The sequence below is a fragment of the Dromaius novaehollandiae genome, chromosome 2 (genome assembly GCF_036370855.1).
Source record: "Dromaius novaehollandiae isolate bDroNov1 chromosome 2, bDroNov1.hap1, whole genome shotgun sequence".
Taxonomy (NCBI): Eukaryota; Metazoa; Chordata; class Aves; order Casuariiformes; family Dromaiidae; genus Dromaius; species Dromaius novaehollandiae.
Genome location: NC_088099.1, coordinates 135,581,523 through 135,596,725, shown reverse-complemented (window position 1 = coordinate 135,596,725; position 15,203 = coordinate 135,581,523). Strand labels below are relative to the sequence as shown.

At 45.7% G+C, this 15,203-nt stretch overlaps 1 protein-coding gene across 2 annotated transcripts in view; it reads left to right on the top strand.

Annotated features, from left to right (window-relative positions):
• Positions 1 to 576: 576 nt before the first annotated feature.
• XKR4 (XK related 4) overlaps positions 577 to 15,203 on the top strand; it is a 232,674-nt gene continuing 218,047 nt past the window's right edge. For both annotated transcript variants that reach the window (XR_010387969.1, XM_064507530.1), the window contains exon 1: positions 577 to 1,464. Coding sequence is in view for 1 of the 2 variants with exons in the window: in XM_064507530.1 (XP_064363600.1) it covers positions 653 to 1,464 (812 nt within the window). In the remaining variant the exon portion in view is untranslated. The remainder of the gene's footprint in view (positions 1,465 to 15,203) is intronic.

Below are 15,203 nucleotides of genomic sequence, written 5' to 3'. Positions count from 1 at the left end.
CCGCTCGCAGGGGGCAGCCGGGGCGCTGCCGCCCCACATCCCCGCTCGGCGGCGGGGCGCGCTCACCGCGGGGCCGCGCCGGCGCCACCGCAGCGCCGCCGGGGGCGGCAGCGGAGCCGCCCGCACCCCGCCTGCTCCCGGGGCCCCCTCGCCGGCCGAGCGGCTCCCGCGCTCCGCGGCGGGGCCGGGCGGCGCCCCCTCCGCCGCCCTCCCGGCGCCCGAGCGCCCCCTCCGCCGCCCTGCGCCAGCGCCGGTGCGGGGCGGGGGCGCGGCGGCGGCGGAGGGATGAGGTCATCCTCCGCCCGCGTCACTCAGCCGGGCGGCGGCGGCGGGGGCGGGCCGCGCTCTCGGGCCGCGCTGCCCTGCCTGCTCCGGCTCGGGCAGGGCGCGGCGGCGGCCCCGGCGGCGCCGGCCCCGCGGAGGCGGCGGGGCTGAGCGCGGCCGCCGCGGGCGCGGCCGCCGCGGAGCAGGGGCAGGAGGCGGCGGCGGCGGGGCGCGCAGCCCGGCGCGGGCGCGGGCAGGGGCGCGGGGAGCGGCGGGCGCGCTGCGGCGGGCGGGAGGCGGAGGCGGAGGAGGAGGAGCAGGGGGAGGCGCGGGATAAAGGGGCGCTCGCCGCCGCCGCTCGCTCTCCGGCGGGGCTGCGGGAGGCATCATGGCCGCGAAGTCGGACGGGCGGCTGAAGAGGAAGAAGGGCGGCGAGGTGGCGTTCACGCCGCTGCAGAACTCGGAGCACTCGGGCTCGGTGCCGGCCCTGGCCCCGGGGCTGCCGGCCGGCGGCGGCGGCGGCCCGGGCGGCGGCAGCGACGACGACGAGGCGCCCGGGGGCGGGTGCTGCGGCGGCGGCGGCGGCGGCGGGGACGGCTCGGGCGGCGGCTGCCGCTGCTGCTGCGGCGGCCGCGGAGGGGACGGCGGCGGCGGCGGCGGGGGCTCCCGCGGCTCGGGCGGCGGCTCGTCCTCCCTGTGCCTGCGGCTGGGCAGGGAGCAGCGGCGCTACTCGCTGTGGGACTGCCTCTGGATCCTGGCCGCGCTGGCCGTGTACTTCGCGGACGTGGGCACCGACATCTGGCTGGCGGTCGACTACTACCTGCGGGGCCAGCGCTGGTGGTTCGGGCTCACGCTCTTCTTCGTGCTGCTCGGCTCCCTCTCGGTGCAGGTCTTCAGCTTCCGCTGGTTCGCGCACGACTTCAGCACGGAGGACAGCACCGCCGCCGCCGCCGCCGCCGCCGCCGCGCACTGCCCCGCCGCCGAGAGCAAGCTGCTGGTGAGCAGCGCCTCGGCGGCCGGGGACATCGCGGCCGCCCGCCCCGGCGCGCCGCAGCGGCAGGCGTCCACCGCCAGCAAGAGCAACGCCACCAACAGCAGCAGCGGCAGCAGCAGCAACGCCGGCGGCTCGGCCTCGTGCGCCTGCTGCGTCTGGCTCCTGCAGTCGCTCGTCCACATCCTGCAGCTGGGGCAGGTCTGGAGGTGAGGAGCCGCGGGGCGGCGCGGGGCCGCGGCCCGCCCGCGGGGCGGCGCGGGGCGGCGGCCGCCCGCCGGCACCGGCTCTCGGCGCGGCGGGGCCGCTCCGCGCCCGCGGCGCCCCCGGCACCCGCCTCCGCGCCGCCCCGCGCTGCCCCGCGCCGCGCCGCGCTGCGAGGGGGCCGGAGCGGGCGCCGCTCCCGGCGGCACCGGCCTGCGCGTCGCGGCTTCGCCCGGAGTCCTGGGGAGGCCGGCGGCGAGGGAAGTGAAAACGGGGGAGAAGGGGCGGGGGGAGAAAAAGCGAGGGAATGTGCCGGTGCCGAGCGCAGGGCACCGCGGCTGCGGGCTCCTCGCGTCGCCCGGGGCAGCGCTGCCGCCGGCGGGGAACTTCGCGGGCAGCGGAGAGCTTCTCCGCCAGAAACTGGCCGTGCCGCTGCTGCAGTTGCTCGTGTGTGGGTCGCTTGCCTTATTTCTGCTCCTTGCTCTGCGCACGCATTTTACAGAGCTGTGATGCACAAAGAAATACTCCTAAATCAAACTTTGAAGTAGCTGCTATCAAAACCGTTCGCTAGCAGGACCGTGGGCTTGGCGGAAGGGATGTGCTGGCTGATGGAAGACGCCGACGGAAAAGGCAGATGGCCTCATACTTTGCCAAAGTTGTCCTTTCCGACTGTCTGATTGCTTTCCCAGGAAAGACTTAGATGGAGACCGAAAGCCTCGCAAATGCGTGTAGTGTTGTCTGAACAGCCCGGAGTTTAGAGTTTGCGTAAGGCTGTATCGGGAGTTAAAATGTCCAAATAAAATCGTGGGAGATAGGTGCTGGTTTGAGAAATTCGTCCAGCGGGGCAGCTCAGTAAAGCAACAGCTGAAATTGCTTTCGGAGTTTCTTGTCTGACAGGTGGAAAGAAATTCTCAGGAGTTTCTGTTTTGTTTTGTCAGGATCCTTTCATTGGAAAGCTGAATTCAGTACGTTGTTCTAAACTTCCAGCTGGAGTTTGAAACCTCTGGCCCACCCTTTTGGACAGGGACGGTCTTTCGCTCTGTGTTAGTGCAGTGTACAGCGCGGCTCAGTGCTGGTCGTGCCCTTTAAGCATCAGGGAGTGTAAGTACTACCGGATAATATACTGAAGATTTTGAAAGGCATTATGAAGTATCATTTCCAGATTATTTGTTTCATTATAGTGAACAGGATTTTCTAAACTTGCTGCGTAACTAACTCAAAGTTACAGATATTCTAAGTATTAACCATGACAGGACTTGGGAAGGGAATTTTGGATGAAGAGCAATGCTGCGCTCAGGATCACTGGTGTGCTCTGCCTCTGTGCTTGAACACGAATTGAATTTAGGACTTTGTGAATGAGATGGCTTTTATGTAATATTCAGTCCTGATCCTGCAGAGACTTGAGAGTAGGTTCAAGGGCTCAAACTGTATACACAATTAATGTCAGTATTGACCCGTATGGAAGATGAACAGTGTGTGTCATGCTGAGGGACACAGAAGAGAGCTTGACAAAGCCCCCCGCCAGGTGTCTGCATGGGAAAATGGGGAGCGGGGCTCTGGGTGGAGCTAGGCAGGGCCTGATACCGCTCTGGTGTCGCTCCGCGGTTCTGAGGATGAGGAGGCTGAGACCGCGCCTTCCGAGCTGCCTGCTCTTCTAGGAATCACAACCTCTTTAAGCGTAAGATTCGCTCCTCGCAACAGTACCTGGCCTTCTGTATTTAAAGCTAGCTGAACTTCTTTTGGTCATCTGTAGCTTTCTTCATATTTTATGTGCAGCAATGTAAGATTACCAGAGTATTAAACTGACAAGGTGTGTTAGGGCGTTATTTATGCTTTAGCTTGCTAGACTCTTTTTTTCCAGGGAAACTGATCTGGCAAACTGCCTCTTTGTCAGGAACTTAGTAGTGTTTATAGCTCCCACAAATGTACATATTACGTAGTCAGCTCTATGCAGTCTTGCCTAGCTGTGCTTTATAATTCATTCAGGTGGCTTCCTTTTAGTTGCCTAAGTATGTTCCTTGTAAGGAAGCACCTCTGCAGTCACCTAAAACTAACAACCAGCACCAAAAGAGGAGAGGTTGTGCCATCCCCTGGGAAGCTCTCTACATGACCATGGGCTCAGAACCAATGTGAGCAGTGGAAAAAAATCATGATCTCCTGGAAGAAAGGAGCACTCACAGTTCTGACAGGAACTTTGTGGTCCAAAAGCTCTTCTATGCAGTGTAGCATCTGCCCTGGTCCGAGCAACAGCTAATGGACATTTAGGCTGAAGGGTGCCCTGAGCTGGTTTTTAGCTGCATGTGTTTGGAGACTAAGTTGCTCCTTGGCGTTGCTGCGCGGACCTTGCTGGCCGTGTGGGTGCCGCAAGTGGGTACGGGCCAAGGGCACGGGTCCCCAGGCTGTGGAGACCCGAGGGATCCTCTTTGTCCTGCACCTCGGGCTTCTCTTTCCACTTTCAGTTTTTTCCTGGTCTTTTCTTTTGGCTCTGGCTAAATCTCTCCTGTACCTGTATTTAAGTTTGCTATTACTTATGGTATTGAAGCCCCCAGAAGTGAAAATGACAATAATGTTGCTCCCATTTCTCTGTCAATAAGGAGCCCCAGCTATTAGAACGGAGGCTTTGGTGGTTGGTAGTTTCGCGTATAGGTGAGGATATCCGGGTGTATGAAGAGAGATTTGTGTCTTGTTCAGAGGATGCTGAGATTATTGCTCATGCTTGTTTCGCTTGGCACTCACTGCCCCCTCTCTCTCCTCCTGGAGTATTGAACTAGTTCTTGAAGTCTTCTGTTTCCCTTAATTCGTCACATTGCCAAAGGCATTTGGGGGAATTGTGTCAATCCTGTATCGGAGGAAGCCATCCTGAGGAACACCGGGTGCGACCAGCAGTCTGAAGGTTCTTGAGTTTAAAAAAGTGTGAGAAGTGTGTTTTTAGCCATTAGCTCTGTCAGGCTGCTTTCTAACAATTCCGAAGCTTTTCCTTGTATTACATTCAAGATTAATTTTTGTTTACAAACATATTGAAAGCCCGATCATTGAAAATGATTATGTGTTAATTTTAACTAAAATGTGCTAATGGGAAATGAATGAGGCCTTAAATGCTGCATGGAGCAATGCTGTAAATAGGCAATCTAAAATTATTAAAACAAATTTATTCTAGAGTGTAAAGATGGGGAGCTGCAGGAACAGCTAAGCCACAAATCGGTTCTGAATAAAAATACGGCTTTTTTCTTTTGAAGCTGGTATAACTCCTTCCCCCCACCTCCAAATTTATAGGGGACTGAATCCTACCATTTTGAAGAACAAGCACATAGATCATTTTTTTCAGGGCTGGATATTTGCAGACTTTCTGATAACGCTGTCCCTCAGTTAAGATTCCAGTGAAGTCTCTGAGGAGTTTCTTGCCGCAGCTGAGTGCAGATACTAGGCCTTTGAAGGCAGCTAATTTCATGTTAAAATCTGATCACTGGTGCGATTTTGAAAATGCATTCTGCCTTCAGAGATAGCTATAGCCATGTTTCCCTACCCATACTTCTGGTGTGTTTTGCATTTTACCAATATATGGGTGTGAAAACCACACTACGGAGCCATATTCTCCCAAACGTGTGCTGTGAGCGACACAGATTTTTATTAGCAGACTCTGGAGAGTACAAGGAGAATATAACATGCAGGGTCTTTATAGTCCACTGTAAAGAAAAAGGGAAGTGGATGCTTCAGCAGTCTGCTCTACTTTATAAGGAAGGGAGGCACGCTTGTGTGGAGGTACGTGGGGCACTAGGATTCGGATGAACCACCGGCTTTTGAGCCTGGCATGAAAGCATGTAAGCGCTGCCTTGAGCACCCCTTTGGTTCACTAAGCTGTCCAGGCTTAGCCCCAGCTTTCACATTGTGCAGTGGCTAACGGGACGTGGTGCCTGGATGCGTGAGATATTAATGTTTATTTCGCATCCATGGAGCTGGACCATTTCCTTGGAAACTTTTTCTGGGTGAGCGGTCTCTGAGCTGGCAGGCAAGGAGGGACATACTTCTGAGATGAGGCAAAGGGGCCATGGGAGCTACACCAGGGGGTCACGGTCACGAGGGGAGCTGGCAGGGTGTGAGGAGGGACCTGCCAATGCCCCTCTTGCTGTCTCTGGGAAGCAAGAAGTCAGTCGATCTTGGATGACTGATGTGCCTTGTACGGGGATGGCTCGCCTGAGCAGGCGACGCGGTCACTGAGCAGAGGGCTTGGAGGCTCCTGGCGCCTTGTCTGAATGGCGACAGTGGAAGTGCCTGAAGGGAGACCGGTGACTTGCTGAGCCAACAAGGCCAGAGGAAGGGTGAATCATGGGGAAGGTGGTGTTTGGAAATTACCCTTTAAAATTATTTCTGGGTCACTGAGATGACAGTGAGATGATTAAGTACATCATGGATTTTGGCTGAGGTTTGTGAGCTGTGTGGGAACCCGGCTAGATGAGGAGGAGGAGGAGAAGCCAGGTTCACTGCTCTGTGGGTCTGGCTCCCTGAGAAGCCCCTGCAACACATGTCCTCCACTGCTGTGTGGTCTGCCCAAAGACCCCCACCATCTTCATCAATATGGTGTGATTTAGCTCTCTCTGCTTACGTGTACTTTTAAAAAATCTTTATCTTCCTTCTACTTCCTGGTTCTTACTTGAAAAAAAATACGAAGTTGCAGGAGACGGCAACTGGCTGGCTGGCAACTGTGGAGGTGACGCTGGCTTCTGAAAGTCAAGTGAGTTGTAGTCCCTCAGGTGCCTTATGAAGAGTATTTTTCAGAGAGCTGGATCATCTGACAAAAAAAGCCTCTGTTACCTGCACTCATAAGCCTCACCTCTGCAATCAGTTGGTGATCTCACAGTTTCCAAAAAAAGAAAAAGGGAAATGGTGGTGCTCTGTACACGAGCAGCTCTTACAACTTTCTCAAGTGCTCGCTTTTGAGCATGACTAAGCCCTTAAGGTGGAACTGTGAACAAGATAGTACAAATAAAGAAAAATTTCATCGGTCTTTAAATTGGCACAACTCCATCCTCGAACAGTTACATTTTTTTCTCACTTTTGCTATACATGGTGGTTTTGATGCTGTTGTTCAATAACAGTGTAGGAGTTCAGTGTAAGTTAGGTGGTCAATAATTCCAGCTGCCATTGGACTTCACACTGAGATGTGATATCATCTCAGTTTGACACAAGTTTTTCTCACTGTTTTGAAATCCATCAGAAAATTTGTCACTTTGAGTCCAAATTTATGAGTCACAGCAATTTCCTAGACAAGATTCTTGCATATCCTCCCCATCTGTCTCTCCATACAGAGGAATGCTACCATCCAGCAAAACCATCCTATAGAGTTACTGCTGTTCTTGACTTAAAGTCCTACTGACTAACCTTTTTGCTTGTTGTGTTTTTAGGATTCAGGAAAGGTGATGGACTGACAGAACTAAGAGTTAAAGTTTTGGGGTTTTTTTTTTTTTTTTTTTTTCAGAAAGCAGGAAGAGAAAGGGCAGACCACGCTGTAGGTGGCCTAACCACATTTAAACTTCTTCTAATACATTCAGCAGAATAAGTATTCCTTTTTTTTTTTTTTTTTGAAGAGAGTGATATGCAGATGAATGCTGTGCTTTACATAATTCTTTTGGAAACATAAATTTGAAGCTTTACTATGTTCTTAAAAATCTCTTACAAGTCTCATACAAATCAGATTTGGTATTCAGTTTATTCTAATAACCTAAGCTACATATAAAAGACGCCGGTGTACTTTAGAAGAAAGATACTGTACTTTAATAATTAACAAGGGTTCTCTCTACAGAGAATATTTATCACTTACATAAGTTTTCAGATTTCAAAGGACTATTCAAGCTCTAAAATTTTTGACTGCTCAATTGCCTTAGTAGGTGAACTTATATTTTATACACAGAATGCTTCTGCAAATTATATATGGGAAGAATTTAAATTTGTTTTTTTCCTAAGAAGTGGAAAATCCGGATGGATTTTAAGAGCTCCTGTTTCAGAGGATTTCATGTTATAATGCATAGGTATCAGTTTTTCTAGAGATCTCCAATGCAAATGCAGATGTGACTAAAAATACACCCCATGAATTCAAACAAATGTTTTGTATTGTAATTTGTTTCTAGACATTTTAATCCTGCAGAAGATTCTTACCCCCAGGAGAATTTTTCTGGCTAAAATTTCCTTCTTCGATGTCAGTTAATCAGGGAAAGTATGTTTTGCTTAAAGGTCAGTTTGCATGTCCAAATCTCCCGTGGGGAAGCGAGGAAGACTAATATCACAGAATGATCTGCAGCTTCAGTTCTTCTCCTCCATATCTTCAGGTTATTTACATCAGAGCTTACCTTGTTGGGACAAATACTCTCTCTCTGTCAGCCAACTTTTTGCCATTAATATTTGTTTACAAGGACTGACTTGACTACAAAGATACAAAGGTTCTAGTAAAATTAAAATGAGATTAATTCTCATGTCACTTGTATAATATCAGCTTGGCCTTCCATCTTTTTGTTCCAGTTAAGTGGCTTTTCACATGTAACAGGTTAGTTACAACAGTGATTTACAGTTTCAGTAAACAGGTTGTTTGAGAGGATTTATTGGACACAGACAAAGCCAGTAGTTCTTTTGTTTGCATGTCAAGATGCAGCAGGACTTCTTGTGCTTGCTAAAGTATGTTGAAAAAGTGGTGCCATTTTTGTCCATTTTTGCACAACTATTAGTTGTATACATTGTGTCAAGCAGACAAATAGGAGTGGAAGTGGCAAACAGCCTATAAAATGGATTGTCTTCATTTGCTTTTTAAAATAGGAAGAGACCGATATGAAAGAGAACATGAGGGAGAATTGAGGGAGCTTTGAAAGAGAATATAGAAGGAGATAAGTTATGAAAAGGCACAGGAATACCGGTTAATCCTTGTAGGCTGTGTACCTAATGCCAGTTTATTTTCCTTCAGCTGCTGACCAAAAAGAGATTATTTGAGTAATCTTAAAAGTGGCTGCTTGAGAGACCAGAGACAGAGGGGGGGAAAAAAGGGTTATGCGGCTGGACAAACTCACAGAGCAAATCTTAGATACAATTTTAACTCTGATTTTGTAGTAAATAGTCATCTATACACTCGTGAATACAAACACAAGGTATCAGTTTGACATCAGTTTATGGCAAAAGCGTACTCTCAATGATCTCTTCGTAAATTTTAGAATTAAAAAATAATGGGTCTGAGGTATATATTTTTCCAAGAGATTTTACTTGAATTTCCTGGCAACCATAACCTGAATTACCTGTGATCTCTAATTGCTGAGGTGGTTTCTCATCTCTCTCTCTCACTCATTCTGTTTCGCTCTCTGTAATGGCTGAAATGAGTAGTAATTAATTTCCCCCCCCCCCCAAAAAATATTTCTAATGGTCCTTGAGTACTACAGATAGAGTTGCTGTGCTATGTTGTTATTCGCACTACTTTTCCTTCACTAGAACATATTTGTTTTGTTCAATGTGTTCATGGTAGAAGATACAAATCTTCTTGACTGGCAGAATTAATCAGTGGGGGTGGTTAACACTGTCAGTTACAAATGATGTATTATTATGAGTTGGAGCAAATGGAACGAGACTGTTTTGTGGGGAGTTTTTAGAGGAAGTTTGGCAGTCAATGATGTGACGACAAAAGTAACTTCTTCTTGTTCTTCTGAAATTGGAAGGTGTGACTTAGATAAGACTAATGTACCAAGGACCAGTACCAGCTGCTTCAGAGAAAGATACAGATGGTTTACCATGGGAAAAAAAAATATGAATTAACGTACAGATGGAGGAACAGTTTTCCTTATCTCTATTAGCTACTGACTGATTTCTGCCCTTAAGAATGAAGGTTAGCGGTGCCATTTTTCCACACTGCTCACTTTAATGGGACATTTTCACATAAACATCAAATCTGCTCTAGGATCCTGCCAACTTCTTTCAGAGTAGTGTCTTTCCACCTATGGACCAAAGGATCAGTAGATTATTTCCAGCGGTCCAAGGAAAGTACCTTGGATTAGCAAGAACTGGCATCAGGTCTCTACCGGAAAATCTGTGTTTACGCAGGAAGGCTTTGAGGCATACACACATAGAAAACCATGGAAAGCCACTCTATTGATATTTTCATGGTTTAGTAATGGCCAGTGTGGAACAGTAAGCTTTGTTAAGATAAAATTGTTGCCTTTTTAATGTTATTAGAGGGGTGGGGGTGAAGGAGGTGTGTGTTCCTTCTAAAGCAAATAACCCTAATCTTTATATTCTCACTTGTGGAAATCTGTAAACCAGGTCTAAAATAGGACTTAGCTCTGCAAAGCAGGACTTAGATGTTCTTTAGGCACATATACCTGAAATTATGATCTAAAAAATTGGGCACAGCAGCCTTGTTAATCTAGAGGAACCTCAACATAGCAGAATATAGTGTGTGACTTGAAAGTATCCTAAAACCTTGCATTTCTGCATTTCTTGGCTTTGTCCAGAGCCACCCCAGCACACACAGCCTGAGTTCCTATTTCTCATTTAAGCCCCCTGCAAACCAGAAACTTGTCTGAGTGGCACCAAAATCCTTTAGTGAAGCCAGCTGGTAAGTGCTTTGAGCACCGATGAGCTCCTATCCCTGACAAACGTTCCTGAATCTGCTTTGTTTTAAAATAGTGATGAAGCAAAGTCTCTTGTGATTAGAGTATTCACTCAAGTTATGGGGGATCTGAGTCCACTGCCCTTTCCAGCTGCAAGGACTCAAATCTTGTTTCCAAGAGGGATTTGAGGGACAAATCCTCTCCCCTCTCACCAAGGAGCTGTGTCCTTGACAGAAATGCAATGTTCATGAGGAAACAACCTAATTGTTAGGGCCCTTAAGCGAGACCAGACGGGGATTCCTCTGTCTCTTTGACTGCTTAATCTTTTTTTGTTGCCTGCCTTTAACCTTCTCTGTCTCTTGTCTGAAAAGTCAATGCTGCCAATGTTTTTATTTGCAAACATTCATCTTGCATGCATAATATAACCAGAAATATGATCATACTACATATCTACGTGAAAATGCCTGCTTGGCTCATGGGAGTAGCTCTAGATGGTCTAAATTGGCTGAGATAGAAGGGTGGATTTTTATCAGCCTTTCTCTTTCATATATAGTCAACCTTAGAAAAAGAGCGAGAGGAGAGTCGTTTTTTTAATGTGTCACTCAGTAGGTTTTTTCCCCTTTTCCACTTCTGTCTGGTAAGGAAATTAGACAGAAATTTTAAAAATATTTGTGTCCCCAGTTCTTGCTCTGAATTGATTTCTTCCTAGGCCAATAACAGATTTTTATAGTTGATTTTTGTCAATGTAGCAAGCAGTTCTGTGGCTGAAATAAAATCCCAGGAATTCTGTATCTTCAGCTTCCAACTTCTTGTCTCTCAACTTACTACAAGCTCCATAGCAAGCGGAGCCCAATTTTTCAGCAATCATTGTTTTGGTATCCTTTTTTTTAAAACCTGTCTGATTGATTACCAAAAATGAAGAACTGCATCTCCCTTTTACTTCCATTGGGGTGGTGCTTATTACTGCCTTTTCTTAAAGGTGGAAGGAAATTTAAAATGCCCCAAACTGAGCAGTAAAAGCAGTGCAAACTTCTGAAAATTTCACCCTGTAGTCTTTTAGTATATATTTGCATTATAGTATATATTTGCATTATGGCTGTTATGTGGATATTGTGAAGCTTAATTTTAGTAAAATGCTTTGAGACTTTAAGATGGAAAATGCTTTAGGTGGAAACAATTCAAAATAAATTATCATTTAAATGTGCCTGTCAAAACATGCTTAAAGTTAAACATGCTCAAAACATGAACATGTCTCAATAATGGACATCTCTGGGATGTTAAAGCAAAATGTTAATATTTGAAGGATTTATTTCATCAAGGGCTTATATGTATTAAACCCGTAATATGCTAGCTGGCTTAAGAAGTTCTGTCCTTCACCCTGTTTCCATCAGCTACTCACTTTTGCTGCAGTAAATCAGCACTGCTCCTGTGCTGTTTTCCTTATCTGTGGGTCTGCCTTCTAAACTGGATCTAACATACTGTGGAAAAATGGGCAGAGTAGCAGGGGTTAGGAAAGTGGAGGTGCTAGAATCTACTTCAGCCCAAGGCTTCCAAGTAGACATTTCTGCTTCAAAAAGCAGTGACCTGTATGGGTGACAGCAGACAAATGAGCTGAGTATATATTTCGTTAGCATTTCCAGGAATAATGGTGGAGGCTACATGTAACATAGAATTATTGGAAAAAGAATAAATGTAAACAGAGTTCATAGCATGTTAAGTGAATATGTTCTGTAAGTAAAGACTGGGCAATTAAAGAAGATTTACCTGAGCAAAGCCAAATACAGTGCAGAGGATAATTAATGTCACCAAGACAATTCAATAATAACGGCTTTGAGCTTTTACAATAGTGCATTAACGCATGTGTCAGAAGGAGGGACTGCATTTACAATCAACAACCATTTGCTAGGAATTTTTACCGCACAGGTTAATTAAGAACTCGTGATAGCAGAGTATGATGATTACCTTACTGAACTGAGGGCTGTGCTGGGTACGCAGGTATGCCATTCATTATCTTTTCCGTACCTAAAAAATAAAATTTTGTAGGTGTATGTTCTTCTGTAATCTGTTTTAATTCCATTAGTTTTACTACCGTGGCATTAATACATTAATAATCAAGCTGACTTGGAGAATTAATTACTTATTGCCTGTTGAGAAAACTAGCAAAGGATTGGAGACAAGCCACCCCACTATATGTCCTTAAGTTGGTCTCTGAAGAGACTGGATGGGGCCCTTGCAGAGCCTCATGAGTTGATTTGGATAAGTAGAGTATAAAAGCGCAGGAGCTGAGAAGGTCAGAGGAGCTCTGGGTAAAGAGGGCCTGTTCCCTTGCCTGGCAGGAGCTGTTATGCAGATGGTATCAGCTGGATTGGAAACCTGGGGATTTGGGCTTGTTTTGTGAGCATGTGTGTGTGTTTTCACCTCAGTGATGTAGAAATGTAGCCCTTAGAGGGAGAAAACTGGTTTCATAACCAAGCTAAGGTTTGGGCCGTGGGAGGTTCTTCACATGGGACTTGCTTCACCTTGCCCAGGGCAAGCCTTTAATCCTTGTGTCTCCTTTTCTCTTTCATCGAAATGTATTAATAGTTCCCAGCCTCCCGCCTGTTGGCTGCACTGGTAAGGTGCTAAGCAGTTTGTGAGCAGGTTTTTTTTCTGTGCCTTCAAAAACTTCCTAGCACAGCAGGATGCTGATAGTATCTGGAGCTTTCGGATACTTCTGTAATACAAGTAATGAAGAGTTGCTACTTGTGGTTTGAAAGTGTGTTCAAAATAGAAAGAAAGGTGTTTCAGAGCAGGTGCCTTTCCTAATTTATCTGAGTGAATTCCAGATCTGGACTCAGTCCTTCCCCTTGAGCATCTCTATTCCTGCACTTCTGATCTCTTTATTAGACAATCTTCGCTTTGTATTCTCGCAAGAAACCAGCCCCCTTTGTATTCTCCACAAGAAACAGGCCAACTGCCTCAGTGAGCCAGCACTTTTCTACAGGGTTAACATCTTTCAACAGGATGGGTACCAGCCTTGTAGATGTCCTGCTTCTGCAGAGTTCACATTCCTATGTTGTTATATTCAGTGTTTTACAAATGACAGGTTTATAAACTAAAGTGATATGTCCATACCTTTCTATTTATTAAATAGAATTTTTATAGACTATTTATTAAATATCAGATGCTCTGATTCATTTTAAGCGTAGAAAAATGTGTTAGAACATTTTGAAAGAATGGAAGGATAGAATAAGATATCGTACTGGATAGGAAGAACATTTTGAGAAATGTTGACTGTCAGCTGAATTAAGATTAAGTGTATTTCAGTAATGACATAAAGAAATGATCCTAATGGGTACTCTAAAGTAAGAACCAGATGTGTATTGCATGAAAGAGTATAATGTTCTGAATTTTTTATATATAATGCTAAGTCTTACAGGATTCTAAATTTCCATAAAATAATTCATTGTCTGAGCTTTGGAACAATTGAAGTTTAAATTATCAACTAGTATCAACACAGGATGCTTTCAATACCTCAGCACAATGTATCTCCCTAATTTTTAATTTTACACCAGTACCTGAAGAGGAAAAATGACTAGTAACTTTATTTGACAGCTAACACTGATATAGGAGCTGCTGTCCAACATAAAAGGACACTGTTCATAATCATAATAATAACAAAAAGAACCTTACAAGTGTTCTTTTGAAATTCACTTATGAATTCAGTTTGACTCTATTAATGACTCATACTGATTTTTGGTGCTTGAACTTTATTAGTGCAAATTCTTATGAAAGGTGTATTTTAAGCCTGAGTGCCAGAATAATAATCAAAAACTTAATTACATATTCAGTAGTAATATTCACAATTCGTATGGGTCTTGCTTAATTTCATTACTCATCCAATCAAGGATCAGAAGCAATGACATATGATTTAAATAACAAATTGTTTCAGATATTTCTAATTAGTAGACAGAAAGGATTGGTTATTAAAGAAATTAAATTTGGCACCTTGAATACTGAAGAATAACCTTGAATGCAGAATAAACTCAATATTCAAATCTGTTCACAGACATTTTACAAAAAATTTAATTCATGTCTACTGTATGTAAACTATTCACTAATAAATAAATGATAGGAACATGATAGAAATATGTCTTCTTATGGCATGCTTATGGGATGATTTATGAATCTCTGTTTGGAGAATTCTTCATGAATGGTAACACTAAGAATTGGTGTGAGGGGGGAATGGAAGAGGGAAGGCAGAACTATTTATATTCATTTGACATAATTATTTTGGGTCCAAATATTGCACCTGTCACTCAAGAATGCCCTTTATTGTGAGAATGTCTCTTTGACCTAATAAAGTCTAATTTAGTCCTAATGCAGAATGTGTCACATTGGATTTGTCTTCATAGGTGAGAGTCTGCTACTGTTTCATCAGTGTTTTTACTCCCTCACCCTCAAAAACCTGTGAAGACTCCTTTTGAGGGAATAAGGGTTTGAAAAACACTTTTGAGGAGTTGGAGGACTGATGGAAGAAGTGGGTCCTTCTCCCTATTCCTACTCTCACTCCAAATTCATTTAAGTGTCCTTCACTACACTACAACACACAGCCCTGATTCATCTACGTACTGCTGTTGATATCAGGCTGGCTTTGTGTCTCCCTGGAAGCTGCTTTTCCATGAGCAATATTGGATGCCAAAGCCAAGGAAGCCACAAAGGCCTGAGAACAGCCTGGGACATCTTTTGCTCCCTGTCACAGAACGCACCTGCAGTCATGATTTGTTGCCAGCAATTTCCTGACGCAGGCTGTCCCGTGTCTTATTATTTTTAAGGTGAACATCATTTTAGTATGCAGGCTTCACAAAGGGAAGAAATGCATGAAGGAGTCAAGTAAAATCTGGGAGCTGCCAGTCATGCAGGTATCTTTTTTAATTTCCTATTTCTTGTGGCAACTATTTTGATCATATTCAAGCATTAGCTCTGAGGAGAGAGAAATAATGTTCACTTCAAAAGCCACTTCCTCCTCAATAAATAATTCAGAGCCATAGATTGTTCATGAAGAAATATCAACACACTCGTAGTAATTTAATATATTGAGCAATCACACTCACTTTAGCCTACATATGATTTGAACACAATATGCCAGTTTAGGGTCTCCATTTGCCCCATGGCATGTTGGGATCAAA